Source organism: Sinocyclocheilus rhinocerous, unplaced genomic scaffold (genome assembly GCF_001515625.1).
Source record: "Sinocyclocheilus rhinocerous isolate Xijiao unplaced genomic scaffold, SAMN03320098_v1.1 scaffold2369, whole genome shotgun sequence".
NCBI lineage: Eukaryota > Metazoa > Chordata > Actinopteri > Cypriniformes > Cyprinidae > Sinocyclocheilus > Sinocyclocheilus rhinocerous.
The window spans coordinates 94,376-117,378 of record NW_015645530.1 but is presented as its reverse complement, the minus strand read 5'-3'; the positions used below and the strand labels follow the sequence as shown (position 1 = coordinate 117,378).

Genomic DNA, 23,003 nt, shown 5'->3' with positions numbered 1-23,003 from the left:
GCGAGCGGTGCGCGTGCTTAAATAGCAAACTAGCAAACGAAACGCGCGTCTGCGCCGTTCATTCCGTCACATTCCGCGCTACACAGTAAATTCCGTTTTTATGAATAGATTCCGGGATTCCGTCCCCATTTTCTACATCGACCTACTTTTGCTAAGAAGCACGTTCAACGCCGACGCACAGACGGTTGTCGTGGTAATGAACACCACAGCAACCACTTGTGCGTCCGCACTGAACGCGCATCTCGCATATAAAAAGCATTTTAGGGGGCCCTTGGCTTTTGGGGGCCCAAGGCGGTCGCCTACCTTTGCCTAATGGTTAAGTCCACCTCTGGGTGAGATATACCATAAGCATGAAGATGTGAGAGGAGGCAACGCCCCCACGTGATTGGCTAACCACTCTGCCAATTTAATAATACCTGACCATTATGTTTGCAACCATTCTGCAGATCATCCCAAGATGAAGGTACACTGCAAAAAAAAAAAAAAAAACCTCTAGTGGGAACTGAGAGGATGTCAACTATGAAAGACTCACAGACTTACCTGTGCACTGTAGCAAGGTTCTCTAGTTGATCAGGGTTTAGACTGCTGTCCGGATCTCTGCGGACCGGTTCCCTGATGTTCTCCAAGAGTTTGCGTCCTTGGCTTAGAGCTCCTGCCATCTCTTCCTAAAGAGAAAACAGTGAAACAATAGTTTTAAAATAGTTAGCTTAAATAGTTGTTAGCTAAAAAGTGAATGTGTGAGGTGGCACATATTGAATGCTTTAAGAACAGCTTTTTATAAATACTTTGAAACGGTCTTTTCTGCTGGTTTGTGCATTGAGCAGATTGCTGGCTGTTAGGAGGTTGTTAGGGAGCTCTGTTTCTGCCAGCTCCCTGCCGAACACTTGCAGTCTCTCAGCCATCCTCTTCACTAAAGCAGCAATGCTTTCAAGATCCTAACGGCACAAAGAAATGATCATTTCACATATGATGTATATTACTGGTTTAACTTGTTTCGTATATGCAGTGAGGTTTTGAATGTGCTAAAATGACTTTTAAAATAAGTTTAATAACAAAGACTTATCAGTAGCCTGATAAAAGATGTTTTACTCTATATGAAGCAGGTTGTCTCATGGTGGCCACTATGAAAAGCTGAAAATTATTTCACTTTATCCCCGATTATTGGCCACTTTGACTTACGAAATAAATGATTCACAGCTGACTGTGAATAATAATGTATAAGTCCAGGACAACTGCCATAATGCAACATAACCCAAAAAATTAGTGAGTGCACCTTTAAGGTGTATTTGTTCTTACTGTGCGATGAGAGATCCAGGTCTTGTGACAGTAGTATTGAGAGCCACCCAGTTCTTGTGTCAGTTGACTCCGCTCAATATAAGAGTGCAGATCAGCCAGTGAGCTTAGCATGATAACCTTTAATACACACACAGGCCTCATTATTTACAATGACATGACACTCACTAACATAACACAACACATTCAGATTACTTACCGGTACTTTAAAGTCATCTTTGTGGAGTCTGAAGAACACATCAGACAAAGTTCGCTGCAGGATAGCACTGGGTCTCAGCACCAGAACAAGCAGAAGATTACCAGGAAACCAGCCCTACACACAAATATAAAAAAGCACTCAAATTCATATTAAATATATTAAAAGACATATTTTAATTTATTTTAGACAAAAGCTATCGAGATGTGTGTAAAATATCTGCAAAAAAAAAATATATATATTGAAGGAATAGTTTACCCATAAAAGAAGGTTTGCTGAAAATTTACAATCTGTTTTAGATGCTTGTAAATAGTGCTTGATCTGTGCACAATTTTCTCTTATTTAACTTGGAAACAAAACAAACAAACACGCAGCTTTTCGCTTCACTAGATGTTAATTGATGGACTGGTGGCTTGCTAATTACTTGTGGATTACTATGATATATTTATCAGCTGTTTGGACTCTCATTCTGAAGGCACCCATTCACTGCAGAGGATCTATTGGTGAGCAATTGATGTAATGCTAATCTGTTTGTATGATGGCTGAAGACATTTTCAGCACATTCTTATTTTAACCATGCCTTCAAAAAGGTAAACTATGCCTTCAAAAACAGTATTTGTGTGCATTCATACTGGAGTCAAGACTCACTGAGATACGCAGTAATGTCCCTTTTAAACATGTCCATCGATCTCTACGCCTGTCAATCACTACGATGAAGCCCACACCCGCTGCACTCAGACTGGTGAAGAAACACACGTTACTGCTGTCAGCATGTATGATATTCAAACATGTGTGCTACTGTGTGTATTTACCTGGGAATACTTGTCAGGTAGGTAAGAACATTACGAAACTCTTGGTCTCCAATTTCACAAAACGAAGGGAACTCTGGAAAGATAATGATAGGGCTTCCATCCTGTCCTCTTCCCCCTAAAACAGACAGAAATATGAAGAATCAAAGAGGAAAAACCTGCTCCTCTGATGTGTTCAACAGGCAAACAGTAGGGGGCAATAAATACCAGAAACCATGCTGTCTTCTGTGTTGGCATGCATCAGAGATCTTAAATTAGCACACAGGCTAGCCAATGAAAACCTGCTCACGCCACCTGTATGCTGTGTCAGTCTTTATATTGTGTGCAACTGCTACTGTTTGAGAGCGCTGTGACAGCTACATACACTACTGATGAAATGTTTTGGGTCTGTAAGATTTTTGAATGTTTTTGAAAGATGTTTCAAATGATCACCAAGGTTGCATTTATTTGGTCATAAATACAGTCAATAGTAATATTTTAAAAAGAGACTAAGTCTCTATGATATCCTGGTTTCTAGGTTTGGATCCTTCCCATGTAAGTGGGTTTGTTTTGACTATTTTACAGCTTAGAAAAGTGGTTAAAAAATAATTGTTCTAATATAGCTAGTGCTCCTCTCCTCAAAAAGTCACACTAATAAATATAACCATAAACTCTGCAGCCAAAATGAAGGCACCGCAGAGAGTACGACATATTAGTGTTGTCAGTATTCCCTCAGGACAGAAACTATGATTATACCAATGTACAAAGCGAGATCCAAAAATGTCACTCCAATCTTCCTATCTGTTCGCTCCTTTAAATCTGGATGAAGATACAAGGTGATGTTTCAGTGTTAAGGCGGTGATGATGGAATGGAGAGAAAAAGAGAGAAAGCCACTGGGTGAAGATCCCCATGTGACAAAAATATAAATTCTTCTCCCTGTCTCCATGACAACAGGACAGAAATTGTGCAAGCATCGTTTACTCCGTTCAGTTTAACAGTAACAACCTGCCATCAAAAACAACACATATTCAGATGAATAACTTAAAGGGTTAGTTCACCCAGAAATGAAAATTCTGTCATTAATTACTCACCCACATGTCGTTTTAAAACCCGTAAGACCTTCGTTCCTCTTCGGAACACAAATGAAGATATTTTTGATGGAATCTGAGAGCTGTCTGACCCTGCATAGACAGCAACACAACTGAAATGTTCCCAAGTCCAGAAAGTAGCAAGGAGATCTATAAAATAACCCATGTGACATCAGTGGTTCATCCGCAATTATACGAAGCTACGAGAATACTTTTTGTGCGCAAAAGAAAAACAAAATCAAATTGTTGAATAAAGTTTTTTTTTTTTCTTTTGCGCACAAAACTACTGATGTCACATGGATTATTTTACAGATCTCCTTGCTACGTTTCTGGACTTGGGAACATTTCAGTTGCGTTGCTGTCTATGCAGGGTCAGACAGCTCTCAGATTCCTTAAAAAATATCTTAATTTGTGTTCCGAAGCTGAACGAAGGTCTTACGGGTTTGAAACGACATGAGGATGAGTAATTAATGACAGCATTTTCATTTATGGGTGAACTAACCCTTTGAAGCTGCAGTGTATGTAGATGGCCACATGTCACAACAAAGTTTCTTAAACCCAGGACATGTTTTTCCTTTCCCTTGCTTTTTACATTTTTCATACATGTACAGAGGAATTATCCAACTATCTATTTCAGAAGCAGGAAATTATGGAAGGTGATGTTTGACTAACAAATCACACACATAAGTACACTCGTTCATGTTCATGCACACTAGCGTTTATAACCTGTTACATGTTACAGAAATGCACCTTATTGAAGAACTCTTTTATATTGCAATATATTTTACGTTACAAATTTTTGATTACCCTCATTGAGATTAAGGGAAGTGTTTTAGTGTAATATACTAGAAATTTGCTGTATGAGTAAAATTCCTCTTGGCATCGCTCCTATTATATTATAGTCTCTGAAGAATTTAATATTGTGAGCACAGTTTGAGACCTTGTTGAGATCTGATCCAAATCTTTAAAGAGGACATGAATGAGTATGATTACTGGGGTCTTTTTTAGGAAATATATCCAAGAATTAAGAAGTGTAAGCAAACGTCTCCATCTGCTTTCAAAATTGAGATTTATGAATTATGTTCTTACTTGAGTCCTCTTTAAAAAAATCTAACTCATATCCCTTCAAGTGGACCAAGTGTGAAAACTTCCTCTGAAACAATAATGGATAATATAATATTTCAGTTTTAGGGATAAAAAAGAAATGCATGTGTAATGTAAAGAATATTTACCAGACAAGAATGCAAACTGTCTCTTGAGCTCAGTGATGATGTCAGCAGCGTAGAGAGGGCTAGACTCCTTCTGCGTGATCTCATCTGAAACAAACGCACACGAGGCACACTAACATCACGTCTACAGTCATAATATAACATTATACATTATAGAATGACATAACATGAGTGTTCAAGTTTTCAGTGTAACCTGTTTAATACAATCACCCCCGCAGTATCACCAATTAACTCGTAAGCTTAACACTCTTTTGCAGTTCCTTTCTTGCACAACAGCAAATAAGAAAACGGAAAGAAAAAAAACCAGCACTTATATTGTTACTTGACCATAAGATGAAATAAACCACAGCTGAAGAAGCTAAGCACAGGTAAGAAGACCCTACACACACTAATATATTATTGGCTGTCTTGACTGCATTGTGTCTTTGGCTGGTGTATGTTACCATCTGAGGGAGGTAAACCTTGCCCAAAGCCATTCCCATGCTCTGGTCAATAGCAACACGCATGTTTAGAAAGAAAAGAGTAGGTGATTCCCTATCTATCTCAACCAAAACCACCTCTGGATACAGAGCCATAAAGTGCATTCAACTAATAATCTTAATGCATACCCACCCCTTCTATTATATATTATATTATATTATAGCCTCCAGAGCTTTTTTTAACTGCAAGATTAAGAATTGTATTTTTTTAACGCACACACCAATTAGATATTATAAGTGGCACTTCAAAGTGAATGACAAAAGAGGTCTGAAAAGAGGGAGAATATATCTATTTCCTTCTTTTGTTCTTCTAAAATAAAAGTGTGTTGTTCCACTGGAGTCAGATTCACACCCTTAGGATGTTCACACACATTGAACAGAACGTCATCTGTCACATTTCAACGGACTTTTATGGTAGCGCTCACCTGTTCTGTGATGCATTGCTCCCCCACCGCCTAATGCTGCCCACCTTTCATACACACTGACATTTTATTTATTAGTTTTTTTTTTGCTGTTAAAATTAAGTAATGCATCTACTGTCTCTCTTGCCTGCTCTCAATTCTAATAAATTATATTTAGATAAGTATAATAAAGTAAAATAACAACAGTGCAAATGGAGTAAGTACCATTAAAAAATTAATTATTTAAAATAATTGTACATTTTTTAAATTCAATAATAAATAAAAGTTAATATTATTATCAAATAGTATTAAATAATTAATAAAAAATATATATAAAAAATAAAATAATGAAACATAAAAGTTCTCACTTACTTTGGAGCCAGTGGCAACGTCTGGAAAAGCGGTAATATTTCTCAGCCTCTGCTAGAGGAATGCAAACTGTTTTCCCTTTTTTCTGTAGATTCATCCCTCTGTTTTCTGCTATCTCTTCCACTTGTTGTTTAATATCTTACTAACTCCCTGGTCGTCTTGTAACCACAAGCAGCGACCTGAGAATGAGCTACCTGAGACAGGTGCACCAGTTAATGACTTCCTCTCTCTTCTCTCTCTCTCTCTCTCTCTCCTCATTTCCAACCTTCACACTGACTTCCTGGAATGGATTGGTCTCCTGACGCACATACACAGGTTCCCTTCACCTGTTACATGTCTATAACTGATAACAGTCTGATCACTGACTGTAAATAACTGTACTTCCTTTGTTTCCACTCTCTATGTCTGTCTGTGTCAGCACAATCACCCCAAAAAGAGTCTGCCGCCCCCCCAGGAGCCCCTTCCCCCATCACACTGGTGGATGAATGAAACCCTGTGTGTGTGTTTGGTTGGTTTCTCTCTGGTACAAGAGGAATCTGAGTGCGATCTGATCTAGCTGAGGAGAGAAAGATAAGAGCTGAATTCAGATCAAGTCACTCAGAAGCCATTCAAACCAATAGATAACATTTAAAAGAAGAAAAAGTATTTTTAGTCTGGTAAATCTCTCTAGTTCCCTCCATCTCTTTCAGACACATGGAAATGTATACGCACTTTTCCTTTGGAGTCTCTGTGGGCAAAAATAGTCAAACTAAACTTCAGACGAAAAATAAAACATCAAGCACATATAATCCATGTCACAATAAATGGCTCTAAAGAGAGAGAAATATCTTAATGAAAACAAGTCACAATAACTATTAGAGCTAACCTATAAATGTAACGTTTTAGTACACAATATTACAATTATTCTTGCACATAACGTATATAAGGATCCAAAAGTCTCAGGCCATTTTGAAAATCTGGGATTCAAAATGTTAAAGTGTCAGTACAATGAAAAATGTAAAATAAAAAATGATAAAATGAATAAGAAAATATTTTTCCTGATTTGGGACTTTCTATAAGCCACTATGCAAATAAGCAAATTTTGTGACATTAATCATGTGACATTAATTTGTGACATTAATCATTAATCATCTTCTTTCTACAGATTGTCAGATGAAGCTTAAGATGCTCTTTGGGTCGTTCTCAAATCATACTGGAGAACACGATCATAAGGTTTTACACAAACTTGTGGATTTTTTTTTTTTGCCAAATTATATAATTTGTAATAAAAACAACAACAAAAACAACCACAGCAACAACATTACAATTAGAAAAGTACAAAATAGAAGATTTTTCTTTACTTTTTTCAACTCCACTGCACATACTTTTCAAAAGTCTGGGGTCAGTCAGATTTGATTATTTATTTAGCAAGGACACATTAAATTGAGACATTTATGAAGTTACAAAAGATTTCAAATCAATCCTTTTGTTTTGATCTTTATATTCATCAAAGAATCCTGAAAAAAAAACAAGGTTTCCACAAAAATATTAAGCAGCACAACAGTTTTTAACATTGATAATAATAAGGAATGTTTCTTGAGCACCAAATCAGCATATTAGAATGATTTCTGAAGGATCATGTGACACTGAAGACTGGAGTAATGATGCTGAAAATTCAGCTTTGCTATTAAAGGAATAAATTACATTTTAAAATATATTAAAATAGAAAACAGTTATTTTAAACGGTAACAATATTTCATAATATTACCGTTTTTACTGTACTTTTGATCAAATAAATGCAGCTTTGGAGAGCATAAGAGACTTTATTCAAAAATATTTTAAAAAATATTGTACAGTACAATTATTGTGAACATAAAGTGCTAAATTTTTGACAGTGTTAGCATGCTTTCACTCACTCTGTTCTTGTACCAGCGGGACCAGAGGAAGCAGTCCACGTTCATTGTCTTGTTTTGGACGCCTTTTTCTGGATTTCCTCAGCATAACTTTCCCCTTTATTGTCGTCCGATACCGGACCTCACACTGTTCCTTTAGTTACGCTTTACGATACTACATGGTACTAAACTCAAATAATTTACTGCCATTGTTACAGCATTAACCACTAAATTCCAATTCAGAACAGCTAGTAGTTAAACAACATACGTGCTTACCTAAAGCCAGTGTACTAACTACTGCAGCAAGCTGTGCTGCTGCTGCTGTGGAAAACTGTGTTTTATGGTATCTGTTTTTGTACTCAGCAGTAACTCTGCCAAACACACACACATTTTAGTCAAGTCACCCCCAGCATGAATCTCACAGGAGAGTCTTTGGAAATTTTCTTTCAGCCTTCAGGCTTTTGAGAATGAGGGCAAGTACAAAAGTACATTTAGGCACAGACTTACAGTACAGTCAGGGCAGTTTTGTACGTCACTGAGAAATATCTTTCACATGTTCTTTTACAGTAATATTCCACTGTTAAACGATGAGAAATTAGTTTAGGAATGCCTGCTGTATCATATTTGAAACATTTTTGAGGCCTCTTGGTTATCAATCAAAACTGCTGGAAAATCTGTTGCACACAATCTGCTACATGCCTTCTGTCGTCTGATTGACAGTTCATACTTTGGTTCATAGTTAGCAAGAAATTATCTTTTAGTATTATTGTAAAAACATCTACATTCAGATTGTGGTACACATGTATTTTTGTGGTAAAATCATTAATTATTTTTTAGAAAGTAAAAGAATGTTTATATTGCTATTAATATTTTTATGAGAACATTTCTCATTATGTTAAGAGAACATTTACTGGACTAAAGCAACTCGTCTTTATTTTATTATTAATCATACATCTTTTTTTTTTTTTTTTAGAAAAATCTTGTTAATTTTTGTATCAAATATACAGTAATTGGCTTTTTTGTACATCGCTCATCATTGTATTGCATTATGTGCATTATGCATATATTTAATATTCATATGCATATGCATTCAAAGTTATGCTGTTATAAAAAATCTCACATTACAAACTAATATAAAAAGAAAAAAAACCATGATTTCATATGTCAGGTTTTTACAGTGATAATATTTAAATAAAACAGTACCACACAATCAAAATGCTATTGCTCTAAATATCAGCTTGGCTATAATTTGGCCGACACTTTGCCCATAAAGTGACCAAAATTTGTGGCCACATATAAGATTATGCTGTACTCATTCAAAAGGTGAATAATCCTCACCACTGAAAAGCATTATTGAAGCTATCAACATTGAAATGCATGTCAACAGCACCTCTTTAATAACTGCGTGCTGAGTGACAATCATAGATACTCGTTTACGGTCCTTACCAATGCTGTGAGCGACATTGCTCAATCTGCGCTGTAGCTCTTGCATCACCGCCTTCTCTGTCTGCATCCAGATCATCGACATCCTTCACTAGAGTGGACGTTATGGGAGGAATATCACCCTCTGCCCTTCAGTGATGGGCAATTCAGCATCAGCATCACAGAGAGAGACGGGGGAGGGGCTCTCCGATGACACCTACAGAGTCACACAGTATATAACCAGAGGCCCTCACACGCATGTGCGCACAGAATGGCATGACATGCTGCTCCAGTTAGGACTTTGGCGCCATCACCAGGACTGTTTCTGCTATTACAGCAACACCACGTTGAATGTACCTGGAGGCAAGTTGGCGAGATTGAAAAAAAGGACGTTGACTGTGATTGATTTTCTTGCTAAACAGAACAAAACGTTCAACAGAACATCTAGGAGTCAACGATGAAAACATTTTAGTATTACAACAGATAAATAGAGATGAAGATTACTCAGACAAACTGAGGCTAATGTTTGAAACTGATTTGCATTGGTCAGTAGTCTATACAATCTGCTGTAGGTTCTATAAGTGAACATTCATCATGAATGTAATCACAATTACACACTTTTTATATTTTCTGAGAGAAATGCTTGTGGTTCTCACCTATGCAGCTGATTCCTGGTTGGTTGCCACTGTGTTGCTGGTACAGTATTTGAAAAATAATGTGTTTTTTGAACATTAAAGCATGTCAACATATTCTGTTACACCAAATACACAAAATAATGATCTTTAAAAAAGCATCATATGACCCCTTTAAATGTCTTGTGAGGAGTTTTATGCTCGTTGCTATATTGTTGAGACTTGAATGCATCCTTCGACTCTATGGATGTATTGATTACACAATTAAGTTTAATACTTTGAGTTTTGTTTCGCTGGTATATAATTGAGTAATTTAATGTTTCCATATTGAAATGAAGACATAGCTCATAAATATTCATCTTCTTCCGTTTGTCTCATTGCGTTGTTATTTTTCAAAGCTCATTAATAGTAATATTAAAGCCTTCACCACATTTGTGGGATCCGAAAATTAGTCCCTGGCAAACACGACGGAGGGGAGGAGCATAGCATAGGACAGGGTTTCTGACTTCAACTCCCATCATGCACCGGTGCTTGCGGTTTCATTCGTCAGTCTCGCGGGCTACGCTTTGTTATGGCGGTATCGTTCGAAACTTACCAAAGGTCAGACCTCAACTGCTGAAATATTTAAATACCCGAGTCGGCAACCCAAACCAAGGTATGGCATATTCACCCTCATCTAAAAACCTCCGATTAAAAAAAAAAGATATTGCATCGAAATCTGGCTTTATATTGGAAAACGATGACAATCTTGCTGTTTGCTAAAATACTGTTAAATAATTCACGGTGTCAAAACTGTGCTGCCTAACTTACCCAGACAGGATTTTGTTCGTCACTGACGTTATACTAGACTTATAGACACAGCTAGTGTGTCATTTCAGTTTATTTATATTCAGTGGTTTCCATTAACGTCAAATGCAGCTGCTTCAGAAGTAACTACTAACAGACACACATGGTTTACTTGAGTGTGTTGTTTACCTAAAATAGAGCGCTTTTTTATTACGTAATGGGATAAACGTAAGATGCTAGGAATTTTTATTTTAATGCAGTTATAGCCCATCTCTTGTACAGTTAAATGACCTCTAACTTAATCAACTCGATGCTCTTGGGACAAGACTGTAGGAGCAGTTTATTTATAAATACATCAAAATTCACTTTACAGTGTACCTAATGATAGCCTATTTGTTGTAGTCAATGTTGAAAGTGAAAATTTGATGGGGTAAGATGCGTCACCCATTTAATCTCGCAAACTACACATTATTATGGGCCTCTATTGTGCTCACATAGAGAGATGCACAAGAGGAAAGTGAGACGCAAAGTAAATTTCCTAAACGCTGGGGTAAAATGTATCTTAAATATTCTAAAACTATATGGCTCATCTAATGATAATGAACTTTGCATTTAAATGCAGGAAATAATATTACTGTAAAAGGTGGCACAGTTTACCTCACTCCCCTCTACATAAAGCAATACAATTCTCTAATCTCTTATCTCTCACCTCTCTGTCTGAATAACTCAATGGAGTTAACATGACCAACAGTTTTAACTGTATTTGTGAACCCTCCTTTTCAGGGTTTGAGCTAGGTCAGTGTCATCATGATGTCGTCTCCAGCTGGACTCCAGCAAGGGCAATTTCACTTCCTTTCCCAGTGGATGCCGGATAGCTCCCGTGCTGGGGTGATATTACACGGGTCCCCGGGAGAAGCCGGTTCAGGGTCCGTCCGGAGCAGCGGCAGTCTGGTGGTTCAGGATCCAGATGACTCTTTCAGCTGTCAGTTTGCCCCGCTGCCCCTCTCCCGGAGCAGCAGCTGTGCCAGCGTGGATGTGTGCAGTCCGGGTGGAGGTGGCAAGACACTCGGGGAAACTGAGCTGTTTGATGCATCTTTAAACCGTGAGATGCAGAGTATCCAAGATGTTTTAAGAAACACACGGGATCTGCCATTAATAGCTAAGCTTGAACAGGTGGGTTGGGGACCTCTGTTAATATTACTTTTGCAATGATCTTGCTTTATTAAATTTCTCTGCTTGTTATTTTCTTCTTGGATATTTTAATCAGGGTTAATTTCATCTCAAATGTCAGATATAAGGATGTTTTATTAGAAAAGTATTATGGTATTGTACTCTTTATCACAATTATGTACATTTTGATTTCTTATTAAGAATGTGTTTCTTTATTGTTGCATTTTAAGCAACAGTGAGTTATTCAGATGTTTAGTTTTGATAGTAATCTAACGGTATATTTATTTGTCCAGCTGAAGCAAATGCAACATCGCATGCAAGAGCAGCTAAAAGCCCAACAGCAGGAACAGCTGCTTAGACTACAACATGAACCACAAAGACTTCTGGGAAAACCACAGAATACTGCAGGTATGTGATTTATGGTACATGTGTCATTCATCTGTACACAAAGAGCTCTTATTTAGTACATGGTGTTAAAGCATTTTATTACACTATAAATATACATAAGATTGGGAGGGCTAAACTTCACTTCATATGGTTGATAACCAGTAAGACAGGTTGAGATTTGACCGGCTCTCTTCATTTGCCGCTCTAGAGACCACTAGGTGGAACCAGGAACAAAGTGTGGTGGAGATGAACAGTGGACATGACGACAGTGATCGTAATTATGAAGAATCACTTCAGTCCACTATTGAAGAGCAAACTCTGTACAGAAAAGTGTGTGACTCAGAGCCACAAGACAGGTAAACTTCAAAACCGTAAGATTGAATACAATGCAATGGACAACTGCAGTGTGTCAGTCTGGTTAAAGTGTTAAGTGTGTGTCCATTTTAGACCTATCAAATTGGGGTTTGGTGGGAGAACATTTGAAGAAATACTGGAAGAGCAGCTCATGATGGAAGACCAGAAACTGATGGGCAAGGTTAGTTACAGAACACAAGGTTACTTACTGTACAAACCTTAGCATGAATTAATGTTGTTCATGTTGAGAATGATGTGTCTAGCTGAAGACTGAAGATAAAATGTCAATGATGTTTGGAATCAGTAATAAATACCATCAAAACTTGTCAAGTGTTGATTTTGAGGTACAAAACAACCAAGAGTTTTTGCTATATTTTTTAAGCACCTTTTGAGATATAGACATTTGACCAAACAAATTATGATAAGTGTAATATTAATTGCATTTTTGTAGCTTTTTTTTTTTTCTTGGATTGGCCTCATCTTTCTTCACGGCATCTTTCTTCTTTTTTCATATTCACTTATGTAGAACGCTCCGGCTGAAAGCGTGAAGGTGAAAAGACCCTTTCTTAAACGAGGAGAAGTTCTGGCCAGGTTTACCAGGGGAAAAGCCACTGTGCTACCACACAGAAAAAGTCCACCTAACCCCAAGCCCTCCTCATGTCCAAATCCAAAGGTTTCCCAAGACCTGGACACGAGGTCCAACAAGAACTCTGTCAAAAACAAAACCGAACGCTTAAAATCCACACATCCTGTGATCCAACGTAAGACTGCTGTGCTCAACAAAGAGAATATTCCTCAAAATAAAACCACAGCGCCAGTCGCCAAGATGACCGTTCAACCTCGTGTTCTTGTCGGACACCAGAGTGAGAATATGAGCCCCATCTCAGCTCAATTCCAACAAAAACCTGATCCCTCGTCCAAGCAGAAGATCAACAGTGTCACCACAGCAGACAGCAGTAAGGCAGGAGAATGCAGTGGTGTGGAGGATAATGCATGTGTTGCAGAAAACTCATTTGAGGTGTGGTTCACAGAGCGGAGACAGCGCTGGGAACAAGATCACCAGCGTGAGTGTGTCGAACTCGGAGAGTTTGAGTTGCTGGAACGAGCAGCGGATGAAATATCGTTCTCCAGCAACTCGTCCTTCATCAGCACTCTCCTTCAGAGAGACCGCAGGCGTCTCTCCTCCACACCCATCAAAGCGACCAGTCAATCTGCAGTACCCGCAGTAACTCCTGAACCCATGTTGGGTCCCAGTGCACCAGTTCCTCCTACAAACACTGCGATACAGAGAGACATCATTAGCATAGGACTGAAAGAACAGAGAGGGTTCTCCGAAGAGGAAACCCATGAAAAGTTGGATGACAACTCATTGAGTAGTAATTCAGGGTTGCAACCCTTTCCCAATCCACCCATAACCCACTGCTTTCAAGTGCCTACCACTCTGCCTTATGATAAACGCACATATCAAGACAGGGATGGTGCCAGCAGTCCAGAGGAGGATGAGAGGAGTTTGAGTACCAATGGAGACTCTACTCTCATAGAATCAAGGGCCCAGTTAGAGTTTGATGACGATGATACCTGGAATGACCCTGAGGAGGAGTCCTGTTGTCCTGCAGAGGAATCCCCATCAGAGAGGGCTCTGAAAAGGAAGGTTGCCTTCTCTAAGGGGGTAAAACCAGCAGGTGGCAGTCCACATGCAGTTGGAAATCGGAAAGAAGCCCCACCGACATGCCAGTTGGTATCAAAGCTGTTTCCAGCGCTCAAGCCTAAACCTTCTCCTCCGGTAACAGTGGTGCAGGAACCACAGAACATGCCCAGTGAAGAAGGAGCAGGTAACGCTAGTAGTTTTGATGTTTTTCATACAGATATCAAATGTGCTTATTTGATAAAAAAAACAATGTTTTTGCTAGGGATGCGCGATATATTGGTACGATATTGTTTACTGCAATTCATTTGTAGAATTTAAAACGATTGTTTTAGTGTTTTATTTTATCTAGTTAAAAGAGTATAGAATTTTAATATAAACCATTTATCAGTTATTGGTTGTAAATGTAAATATAATTTTCTGCTTATCAGTATCAGCAAGTGTGATTCTCTGCATTGAATCCTCTATTTTCCTGTTTATCTCTGTGAAGCTGCTTTGAGACTATCTGTATTGTATAAAGTGTCATAGAAATAAAGATGACTCAAGTATAGTGTATGAAAGCTTTCAGTACAAATTAAATAAAATGTTGATATACATTTTCATTTAGAAGCTTGTGGTCAGGAAAATTTTTAAATGTTCAAGTCTCTTTAAATGCTTACCAAGGCTGCTTGTTTATGTTCAAAAATACAATAAAACCACTAATATAACAACTTGAAATACCTGTTTTCTATTTTAATACATTAGGTAAGCTTTGCCATTAGTTTTCAGCAGCCATTCTCCAGTCTTCTGTCACATGATCTTCAGAAATCCTTCTAATATGATGATTTGGCTCTGAAGAAACATTTCTTATTATTAATGTTGTAAGAAAGTACGCAGTAAATCCTGAAACTTAATTATTTTCAGCTCAATCAAGACTTCTTCGTGAGCGTTTGGTGGAGCTGGAAACTGAGATTGAAAGGTTCAAATCTGAGAATGCGGCACTGGCCAAACTAAAGCAGGAAAACCAGGACACGAGAGAGAATCTCAAGTATAATCCCTTATTTTTCTTGTTCAAATACTCTGTATATTTTGATATATTTCACTACTGTTCACAGCTAAACTGCAAATGACTGTGCAATATGAATGAACAGTTATTTGTCATGCCGAAAACATTTGATCTGAAAAACATTTTTCCCATACAGAAAAGAAAAGGCTGAATTTGAAAAGAAGAGGATGGAGGAAATTGCAAAGTGGGAGGAGTTTAAAAGGGAGGAACACCAGAAACTGCAGCGTGAAAGGAAGCTTTTTGAAAAGCATGCAGCAACTGTGAGAGCAAGACCTGATAAACAAGAACGAGATGAGATCCAGGTCTGGATTTATTATCGTCTTTTGGAAAAGTATCATTTGGACACTATCAGTTCTGCTTATTAGAATTAGCTGTTTTATGTGTTTTAAATCTGACTGTTTATGTCTGTATCAGGCTCTAAAGCAGCAGTTAAATGTGCTGCAGGAGGATTTGCGCAAACGAGAGGCTCGTTGGAGCAACACACAGAGTCGTCTCCGACAGCAGGTAGACGCTCTGAGTGCAGAGAATGCATCCCTCAGAGACCAAGTGCGGACACTCGAGAAACTGCGCCTCAGTGCGTGGAAGAGTGCTGAGAAAGAGAAGGAAAAAGGAAGGTTCTCTGCGTCTAGCAATAAAACTAGTACTGGATCCAAACGTACAGATTCCAGGGTAAGAGTAGGAGTGGCGAGTCTGAAAGATTTTTGCACCCATCTGTTTATACATACACTGCCGTTCAAAAGTTTGGGATCAGTAAGATTTTTAATTTAAGCTTCTTGTGCTCATCAAGGCTGTATCTATTTGATAAAAAAAAAAATACAGAAAAACTGGAATTTTGTGAAATATTATTGCAATTTAAAATAGGTTTTCTATTTTAATATACTGTAATATAGAATTTATTCATGTGAAGCAAAGCTGAATTTTCAGAAATAATTCTAATATGCTGATTTATAATCAATGTTGGAAACAGTTGTGCTGCTTAATATTTGTTGGCACCAGTGATATTTTTTTCAGGATTCTTTGATAAATAAAAAGATAAAAAGAAGTGTTTATTCAAAATAGAAATTTTGTGTTACAATAAACACTGCTATTCAAAAGTTTGGGGTCAGTAATTTTTTTTCCCCCCTTTATAGAAATTTTGTGTTACAATAAACACTGCTATTCAAAAGTTTAATTTTTTTCAGGATTCTTTGATAAATAAAAAGATAAAAAGAAGTGTTTATTCAAAATAGAAATTTTGTGTTAAAATAAACACTGCTATTCAAAAGTTTGGGGTCAGTAATTTTTTTTCCCCCCTTTAAAAAAAAAAAAAATTGTTACTCTGCAAGGATGTGTTCAATGGATAAAAGTGATAGTAAAGACTTATATTATTAGAAAAGATTATATTCTGAATTAGTGCTGTTCTTTTTAACGTTTTATTCAAAGAATCAAAGAAAAAATTATTACAGGTTCCAAAAAAATATTAAGCAGCACAACGGTTTCAACACTGATAATAAATGAGCATATTAGAATCATTTCTGAAGGATCATGTGACACTGAAGACTGGATTAATGGCTGATAAATTCAATGCTACATCACAGAAATAAATTATATTTTAAAGTATATTAAAATAGGAAACCAATATTGGAAGTTGCAATATTTCACAATATTACTGTTTTTTTTTTTTTCTGTATTTTTGGTCAAATAGAAACCGCCTTAATGAGAATAAGAGACTCCATTAAAAATCTTACTGATCCCAAACTTTTAAATGGCAGTGTATATAAACACTTAAAAAGCTCAACTAACTATAAATTTGTTATTTAAATAACTTACAAACATGCCTATAAATGTGTGTAGTATTTCACACCGTCTTGGTATGTTTTTATGTTTAAGAGTCCCTCTCAGAGTTCAAAAAACAACAGCAGCAGCAGCAGAAAGGGAAGTCCAGAGACACAGATCCCTCTCACAAACTCTGGTATTTTCATACTTCAAGATTACTAATGCATACTTTTTGTGGTTCTAACCATAAAAATGTCTTTTATTTATAGATCTGTGTTCTTACATTGTGATTGCCACGTAGCATGACTCTCAGTTGATTCACTACAGCTTTTTTCCCCGAACAAATGAAAGAGAGTATCAGCTTCAAATATCAGCCAAGTCCAGTGGAAACCCAGTGTTTGGACGGACTAGTTACGACTGAGATGAACCATGATGCTCCACTAATTAACTCACTCTCTGCCATTGTACAATCACAGAAGGAACAGGAAGAGATCACACAGTCAGACAAGGTACTCTCTTTAGCTCCAGCTCGAAGTTTCAACAAATTCCAGATTGAGGGAATGCCATTTCAAACAAAACTGAGCCACCAGAAATTGGCTCAATTAAGAAATTGTAGAAATTATGGTTACGTTACAAAATGATCAATATATCCACTTTCAAATGGAATTCAGGGTCTAAATCAGATATTCATGTATGTTTCAGATTGAGAAGGTGCTTCCTGATGGAGGCCGACTTGTTGTTTTTCCAAATGGCACGAGGAAAGAGCTTTCTGCTGACGGACAGACAGTCAAAGTCATGTTTTTCAATGGGGATGTGAAACACACAATGCCTGATCAAAGAGTGGTGAGGAATAGACTCTGAAATTATGAATGTATTCTTATGATGACTTTTGCACCAGTGTAATGGATCAGTTATTTATATGTAAAAACACATTCCACTTTTATATGCTGGAATTAAATGTTTTAAGTTTTAAGGTTTTTAGTATAAAGAGATTTTGACTTTGAACTCACAGTTGAAAATAAGTGAATTTAAAATCAGGTAATCATTTTAATTAGTATCTTTTTTTTTTTTTTTAGATTTATTACTATGCAGAAGCTCAGACTACACACATTACCTATCCAGATGGGATGGAAGTGCTTCAGTTTCCTAACGATCAAACAGGTGGGCCTGAATTTGTTTTAAAATGAAATTGAGTCAAAATTAAGTCTTAATCTTCCACTCTGTCTTTTCTCAGAGAAACATTTCCCTGATGGCCGTAAGGAAATCACTTTCCCTGATCAGACGGTCAAGACACTTTATCCTGATGGAAGAGAGGAAAGTGTTCTCACAGATGGAACAATAATACAGCTGAATCCGTGAGTAAACTCACAGCCCTCAACCCCAATGTGTTATAATAAAGAGTCACGTTAAAGTCACACCATTTTTATTCTGCTTTCAGCGATGGCAGTAAGGTGATCCAGTTTAACACAGGTCAGCGAGAGATCCACACTGCAGATTTCAAAAGACGGGAGTATCCAGATGGTACGGTTAAAACAGTTTACTCAGATGGACGGCAAGAGACACAATACCCGACAGGACGGGTGCGGTTAAAAGACGCACAGGGTCATGTCATTATGGACACTAAGGCATGAAAGACCCAAAATAGTTTTATTTTAAATGAAAGGAAAACAAATGGACTTGAATGAAGTTGAGTGAAATATTGGTATTGTGTAAATGTGTCAAGTATTTAAATAAATCTTTGTATGTTGTGTTTAACCGAGTTATGTGTGAAAAGGTAATACTTTTAGAGATAAAATAGGCTTGATGCTATTAGATTAACTGTACGGTATGGTGGATTACCATCATTCATATAATTAAAGAGAATATGGACATACACTATATTGGCAAAAGTATTGGAACACCCCCTTCTAATGAACAGGTTCGACTATAGTAATTTCCATGAGTACAAATCTTAATGTTACAGCATATAATGATTTTTTTTTTATTTAACTTTTTATTTTTTAAAAATGTTAAAACAATGATATTCTGGGGAATTGTGTGCTTTCACACCAATGACTTGTACATACACTATATGGACAAATGTATTGGGACGCCCCCTTCTTTAGAACAGAAAAAGGCACTTCCAAAACTGGCAACAAAGATGTAAACACAATTCATGTATTTAAAAATTGTATTTCCATTTCTGTTGCAAGTTTTGGACGTGTCTAAAATGACTGTACCCATATGTACAAGTCATTGGTGATGAGTTTTTGGCTCAAGGTCTGCATTGAAAGTCACACCAGAGGTGTTCAGCTGGGATTAGGACTTGGCTTTCTGCAGACCAGTCAGGTTCTTCCACACTGACTGGATCAATCATTTCTTTTTGAACCTTGCCTTATACACAGAGGCACTGTCATGTTAGAATAGAAAAGGCTCCTGTCCAAACTGTTGCTATAAAATTAGAAGCACACAATTCCCCAGAATATCATTACATGCTTGAACGTTGAGATTTGTACTCATGGAAATTACTAAAGTAGTCAAACCTGTTCATTAGAAGGGGTGTCCAATACTTTTGGCAATATAGTGCATTTCATTCATAATGTTTAGGGTACTTAAAGGATGATGATTTAAGCTGATGAATTGTGAAAAGGTTCTGCAGGATACTTCTGGTAGTGGTCTGAAAATAAAAGTGCATCGATTGGTCAAAGTCTATGATTGATAACACCCAAAATTTCAAAAAGTCAATTATGATTTGGTACAAAAAAACTTGTGAGCAAGTCAGAGTCTACAAGAGTTTTACTTCAGCTCTGCTCAACATACAGAGACATTATATTAACAAAATATTTTTGCTACTTTGAAGCAGTTTTGAACTTGAACAATAAAAATACCTAACATAAAATTAGGCATAGCTGCACAAACAAAACTGGCTAAATGTTTTAACATAAAATGCCTGCACACAACTGTAGCATAAAACCCAAGTGCTTGAACATAAAATGAGACATACACTAACATAACCAACATAAAATGTTTTGCCGTCTCAGAAGCATCTATGAAATCTGATGATCTACAGCATCACTGACACAACCTACGGAAACAGAAAAATAACATGAAAGAAACAAATGTTTAGACAGTTTCCTTTAATTAAATTTACTTTCACACTTACCTTTACAAGATTTATGCATAATCAGCGAGGCCTTTCTCCACAAGAGGTCTGTGGACGAGTGTCCCTTCCGCATTGTATAACAGCACAGTCAGCTGTGGTTCAGTTGCCTGAAAATGCACATTTGGATAGTTTCACATACATTTTCATGCAACTGCTTTGAATAGAAAGAAAAGTGTTTTGCATTGTTACTAAGTGTCATATGACAATTTGTTCCCTTTACACCTGTGTTTGTCCTGGTTAGAATAATAAATGCACAGTTTCATTAAAAGTTCAATTCAACTTTATCTTTTTATTTTCACCTTCACTGAGTTGTCAGATCTACTCTATTTAAAAGCCATCAAGAGCGATCAGATCATGAGCAGATTGTCAAAAATGCATGTTAAGCCAGGTGTAAAGGCAGACACATTTCCCCAACTATGAATGAGACGTACAGTGACCACTGCAGTGAGCTCTCCGTTCAACAGGTCGATCATCTCCATCATGGCTCTCATACTCCACTCAGGCCGGTAAGGTATCCTCTCCGACTCCAAACACACATTTGTCGGTTTGAAGCCTGCTAACTTGACATAAACTGCTGCACATGGGAAATGATGAAGGGATGCAGGGAGTTGCCGCAATCTGCAGTGACACACGAGAAATTTTTTTGGATGTGTTATTTGATTTTAAAATGCTTTAAAAATGCTTTTATGATTTAAAGTAAATTTTCCAATTTGTTAAATTTACTGAAATTAAATTTCAAGAACAAAAAGCTGGATATATGAAAGAATTTTAAGTGTAAATTTTAAGACCTGGTCTTTATATGAAATTTTGCTGTCAGGCTCTAAAATACTTAATCGAAATTTCTATTTGTGAATTTAAAAAATTCATTTTAATAAATCCCTGTAATCACGAACACCTACAAAAGTTGGGAGTCAAAAAGGTTGAGAACTACTGTTCTAGTGAACCTAACTAAACCAAATATTTTTTACATTTCTACAAGAATGAAAATGACTCAAAGTATTAAAATATCAACAGCTGATTAATCTGTATAGTCTCACTTTTGTGTTGGTAAGATGTCATCCGAACCAAAATCCACATGTCTCACAAGGAGCTTCACATAAGGAGTGAGTTGAGAAAAACCCAGTAGCTTCGTACGATAATATTTACCATCGCTGTACTCAGCCAGACAGGGACACTCTGCACACAAACACAATTAAAAACATCCATCTATTTCCCAAGCCATTTAGCCTCTGTAGGGCCACAGGCAGAGTACGAAAAACATATGGTCTCAAGGTTTCTGGAATAAATTTGATAAAATAGGCATGCATACAAACAAAATACCACAGAAGTGTTTGCATACACTGAAATGAACCATGATCAAATGACAAATATAAGCACCAATGGGGAAGTCTGTCAGCAGGCTCAGATTTTCTATATTCTCATTCACACACTCGAGAGCTTCCTCCAAACTCTCTTCCTGCTCCTGTTCGCACAGAGTCTTATCCAACACACACAGGAACACCTGCAAGCACACAGATTCAATAAAAGCAAGAGATTGTAAAAGTGTGGACACATTTACCATTGTAACGGTTGCAAAAGAAATTCACAACGGCTTCAAGTTGGTCACACGGATTTACTGTGTTGATCAACAGAGAGCTGCTTGGTTTGAAAGTGACTCCTGTGTCAGCTCTGCTACATACATCTCTACACTTAGCAATTTACCATTCTTGCATGCAAAATTTCATCTAATACTGGTGCTGCATTTTGAAATTAGGACCAACTCTTTGAGACATGACAGATTCATGAGCAGCTTTTTTTTTTCTTTTTTTTTTACATTAAATGAATGTCTGATGAATGAGGCCATATATTCATGTAACAAAGACCCATCAGCTCTAGGGCTGGCTAATAATTCAATATCAAAATATATAAATTTTTTCAAAAATGATATGATTTTTAAACATTTCTGATATTTCAAAATGCATTACCAGTGTTTCCCATACATTGATTTATTTATGGCGGTTGACTTTGAATAAACATGAGCACTGCACATTTCAAAATTAAAACACGGCGTCGGTGTTTTATATGAATGTATCTTTGAAGAGAACCGACTGTCTTCTGAATAGTTTCAATGGCATTTTCATTTTATCTGATACAGGAGTGTTCATGAGCAGAGCTGCTTTGTTTGCAGCCGTTACCGGGGAAACCACCGTTTCTGCTGGTTAAGGCTAGAAGGTATACATACATATGGCATTACTGGGCATGCGCACATCAATACAGCATAATTTTTGTCACACTGTACAACAGTGTTGGGCAGTAACTAGTTACTAATAAGATTTCAGTAATATTACAGTTACCATCCATAAAACAGCTTAGTTACTTTTGATGTCTCAACCCCGCTGATTTAAAATCCAACAATCAAATAATTCCTAGATTTATTTTAATAATTTTCATGACTCGCACATACACTAGGGCTGGGTAAAAAAATATAGATATCTCGATATTAATCGATTCTCATTTTTACGGAACGATATCGATTCTTAAAGTCTAAGAATCGATTAGTGTAGCCTGTTTTCAGTTAATGGAAGGAACATTGAAGGGCACTTCCCATCCAATATATCGCAATAAGCATTGTGCTTTAGTACTTTTAATATGAAAAAGTAACAGATTTCAAATTCTGTCCATTGTATTGCAGTATTTAAACCATAAATGCCGTTTTGGCGCTGTTTAATGTGGAGTGACATATTGCTGTAGCGCCTCAGTTCAACAGACACAGCAGTGCGAGGCGCACGTGAACTGATCATCTCCTCCACATTAATACCAGTTTCAGCACAAAATAAACATGACTAAACATCTGAACAGTGGCGGCTCGTCGGGGGAGGCAGTGGAGGCACAGCTTCTCCATAATTTTGAGTTGAAAATGGGAGGAGGACGATTTAATGTTAATAAAATTCACAATTCATTTCAGTTCATG

At 37.1% G+C, this 23,003-nt stretch overlaps 3 protein-coding genes across 4 annotated transcripts in view; 1 reads left to right on the top strand and 2 right to left on the bottom strand.

Moving 5' to 3' along the window:
* mcf2lb (mcf.2 cell line derived transforming sequence-like b) overlaps positions 1 to 9,499 on the bottom strand; it is a 16,653-nt gene extending 7,154 nt beyond the window's left edge. Inside the window, exons 1-8 of the mRNA XM_016509658.1 lie at positions 9,162 to 9,499; positions 4,599 to 4,682; positions 2,302 to 2,416; positions 2,138 to 2,228; positions 1,493 to 1,606; positions 1,297 to 1,413; positions 786 to 935; positions 541 to 665 (exon numbers count right to left, since the gene is read on the bottom strand). Of these exons, the coding sequence (XP_016365144.1) occupies positions 541 to 665; positions 786 to 935; positions 1,297 to 1,413; positions 1,493 to 1,606; positions 2,138 to 2,228; positions 2,302 to 2,416; positions 4,599 to 4,682; positions 9,162 to 9,243 (878 nt within the window). The 5' untranslated portion in view covers positions 9,244 to 9,499. The remainder of the gene's footprint in view (positions 1 to 540; positions 666 to 785; positions 936 to 1,296; positions 1,414 to 1,492; positions 1,607 to 2,137; positions 2,229 to 2,301; positions 2,417 to 4,598; positions 4,683 to 9,161) is intronic.
* Positions 9,500 to 10,319: 820 nt separating this feature from the next.
* On the top strand, positions 10,320 to 18,663 carry cpap (centrosome assembly and centriole elongation protein). Of its 2 annotated transcripts, none has more exons than XM_016509672.1 (15): positions 10,320 to 10,424; positions 11,339 to 11,728; positions 12,019 to 12,133; positions 12,321 to 12,468; positions 12,560 to 12,647; positions 12,993 to 14,298; positions 15,015 to 15,138; positions 15,293 to 15,458; positions 15,571 to 15,825; positions 17,026 to 17,107; positions 17,263 to 17,420; positions 17,614 to 17,754; positions 17,988 to 18,072; positions 18,146 to 18,266; positions 18,350 to 18,663. In XM_016509672.1, the coding sequence occupies exons 2-15, from the start codon at positions 11,363 to 11,365 to the stop codon at positions 18,540 to 18,542; spliced, it is 3,348 nt and encodes a 1,115-aa protein (XP_016365158.1). In that variant the 5' UTR covers positions 10,320 to 10,424; positions 11,339 to 11,362; the 3' UTR covers positions 18,543 to 18,663. The 2 variants fall into 2 exon arrangements, with proteins under 2 accessions (XP_016365158.1, XP_016365157.1); XM_016509671.1 differs by having other exon boundaries at positions 17,239 to 17,420.
* A 792-nt stretch (positions 18,664 to 19,455) lies between these two features.
* The window catches only part of rnf17 (ring finger protein 17), a 34,362-nt gene continuing 30,814 nt past the window's right edge, over positions 19,456 to 23,003 (bottom strand). The window contains exons 33-37 of the mRNA XM_016509666.1: positions 21,431 to 21,554; positions 21,091 to 21,229; positions 20,485 to 20,671; positions 20,054 to 20,160; positions 19,456 to 19,975 (exon numbers count right to left, since the gene is read on the bottom strand). Of these exons, the coding sequence (XP_016365152.1) occupies positions 20,065 to 20,160; positions 20,485 to 20,671; positions 21,091 to 21,229; positions 21,431 to 21,554 (546 nt within the window). The 3' untranslated portion in view covers positions 19,456 to 19,975; positions 20,054 to 20,064. The remainder of the gene's footprint in view (positions 19,976 to 20,053; positions 20,161 to 20,484; positions 20,672 to 21,090; positions 21,230 to 21,430; positions 21,555 to 23,003) is intronic.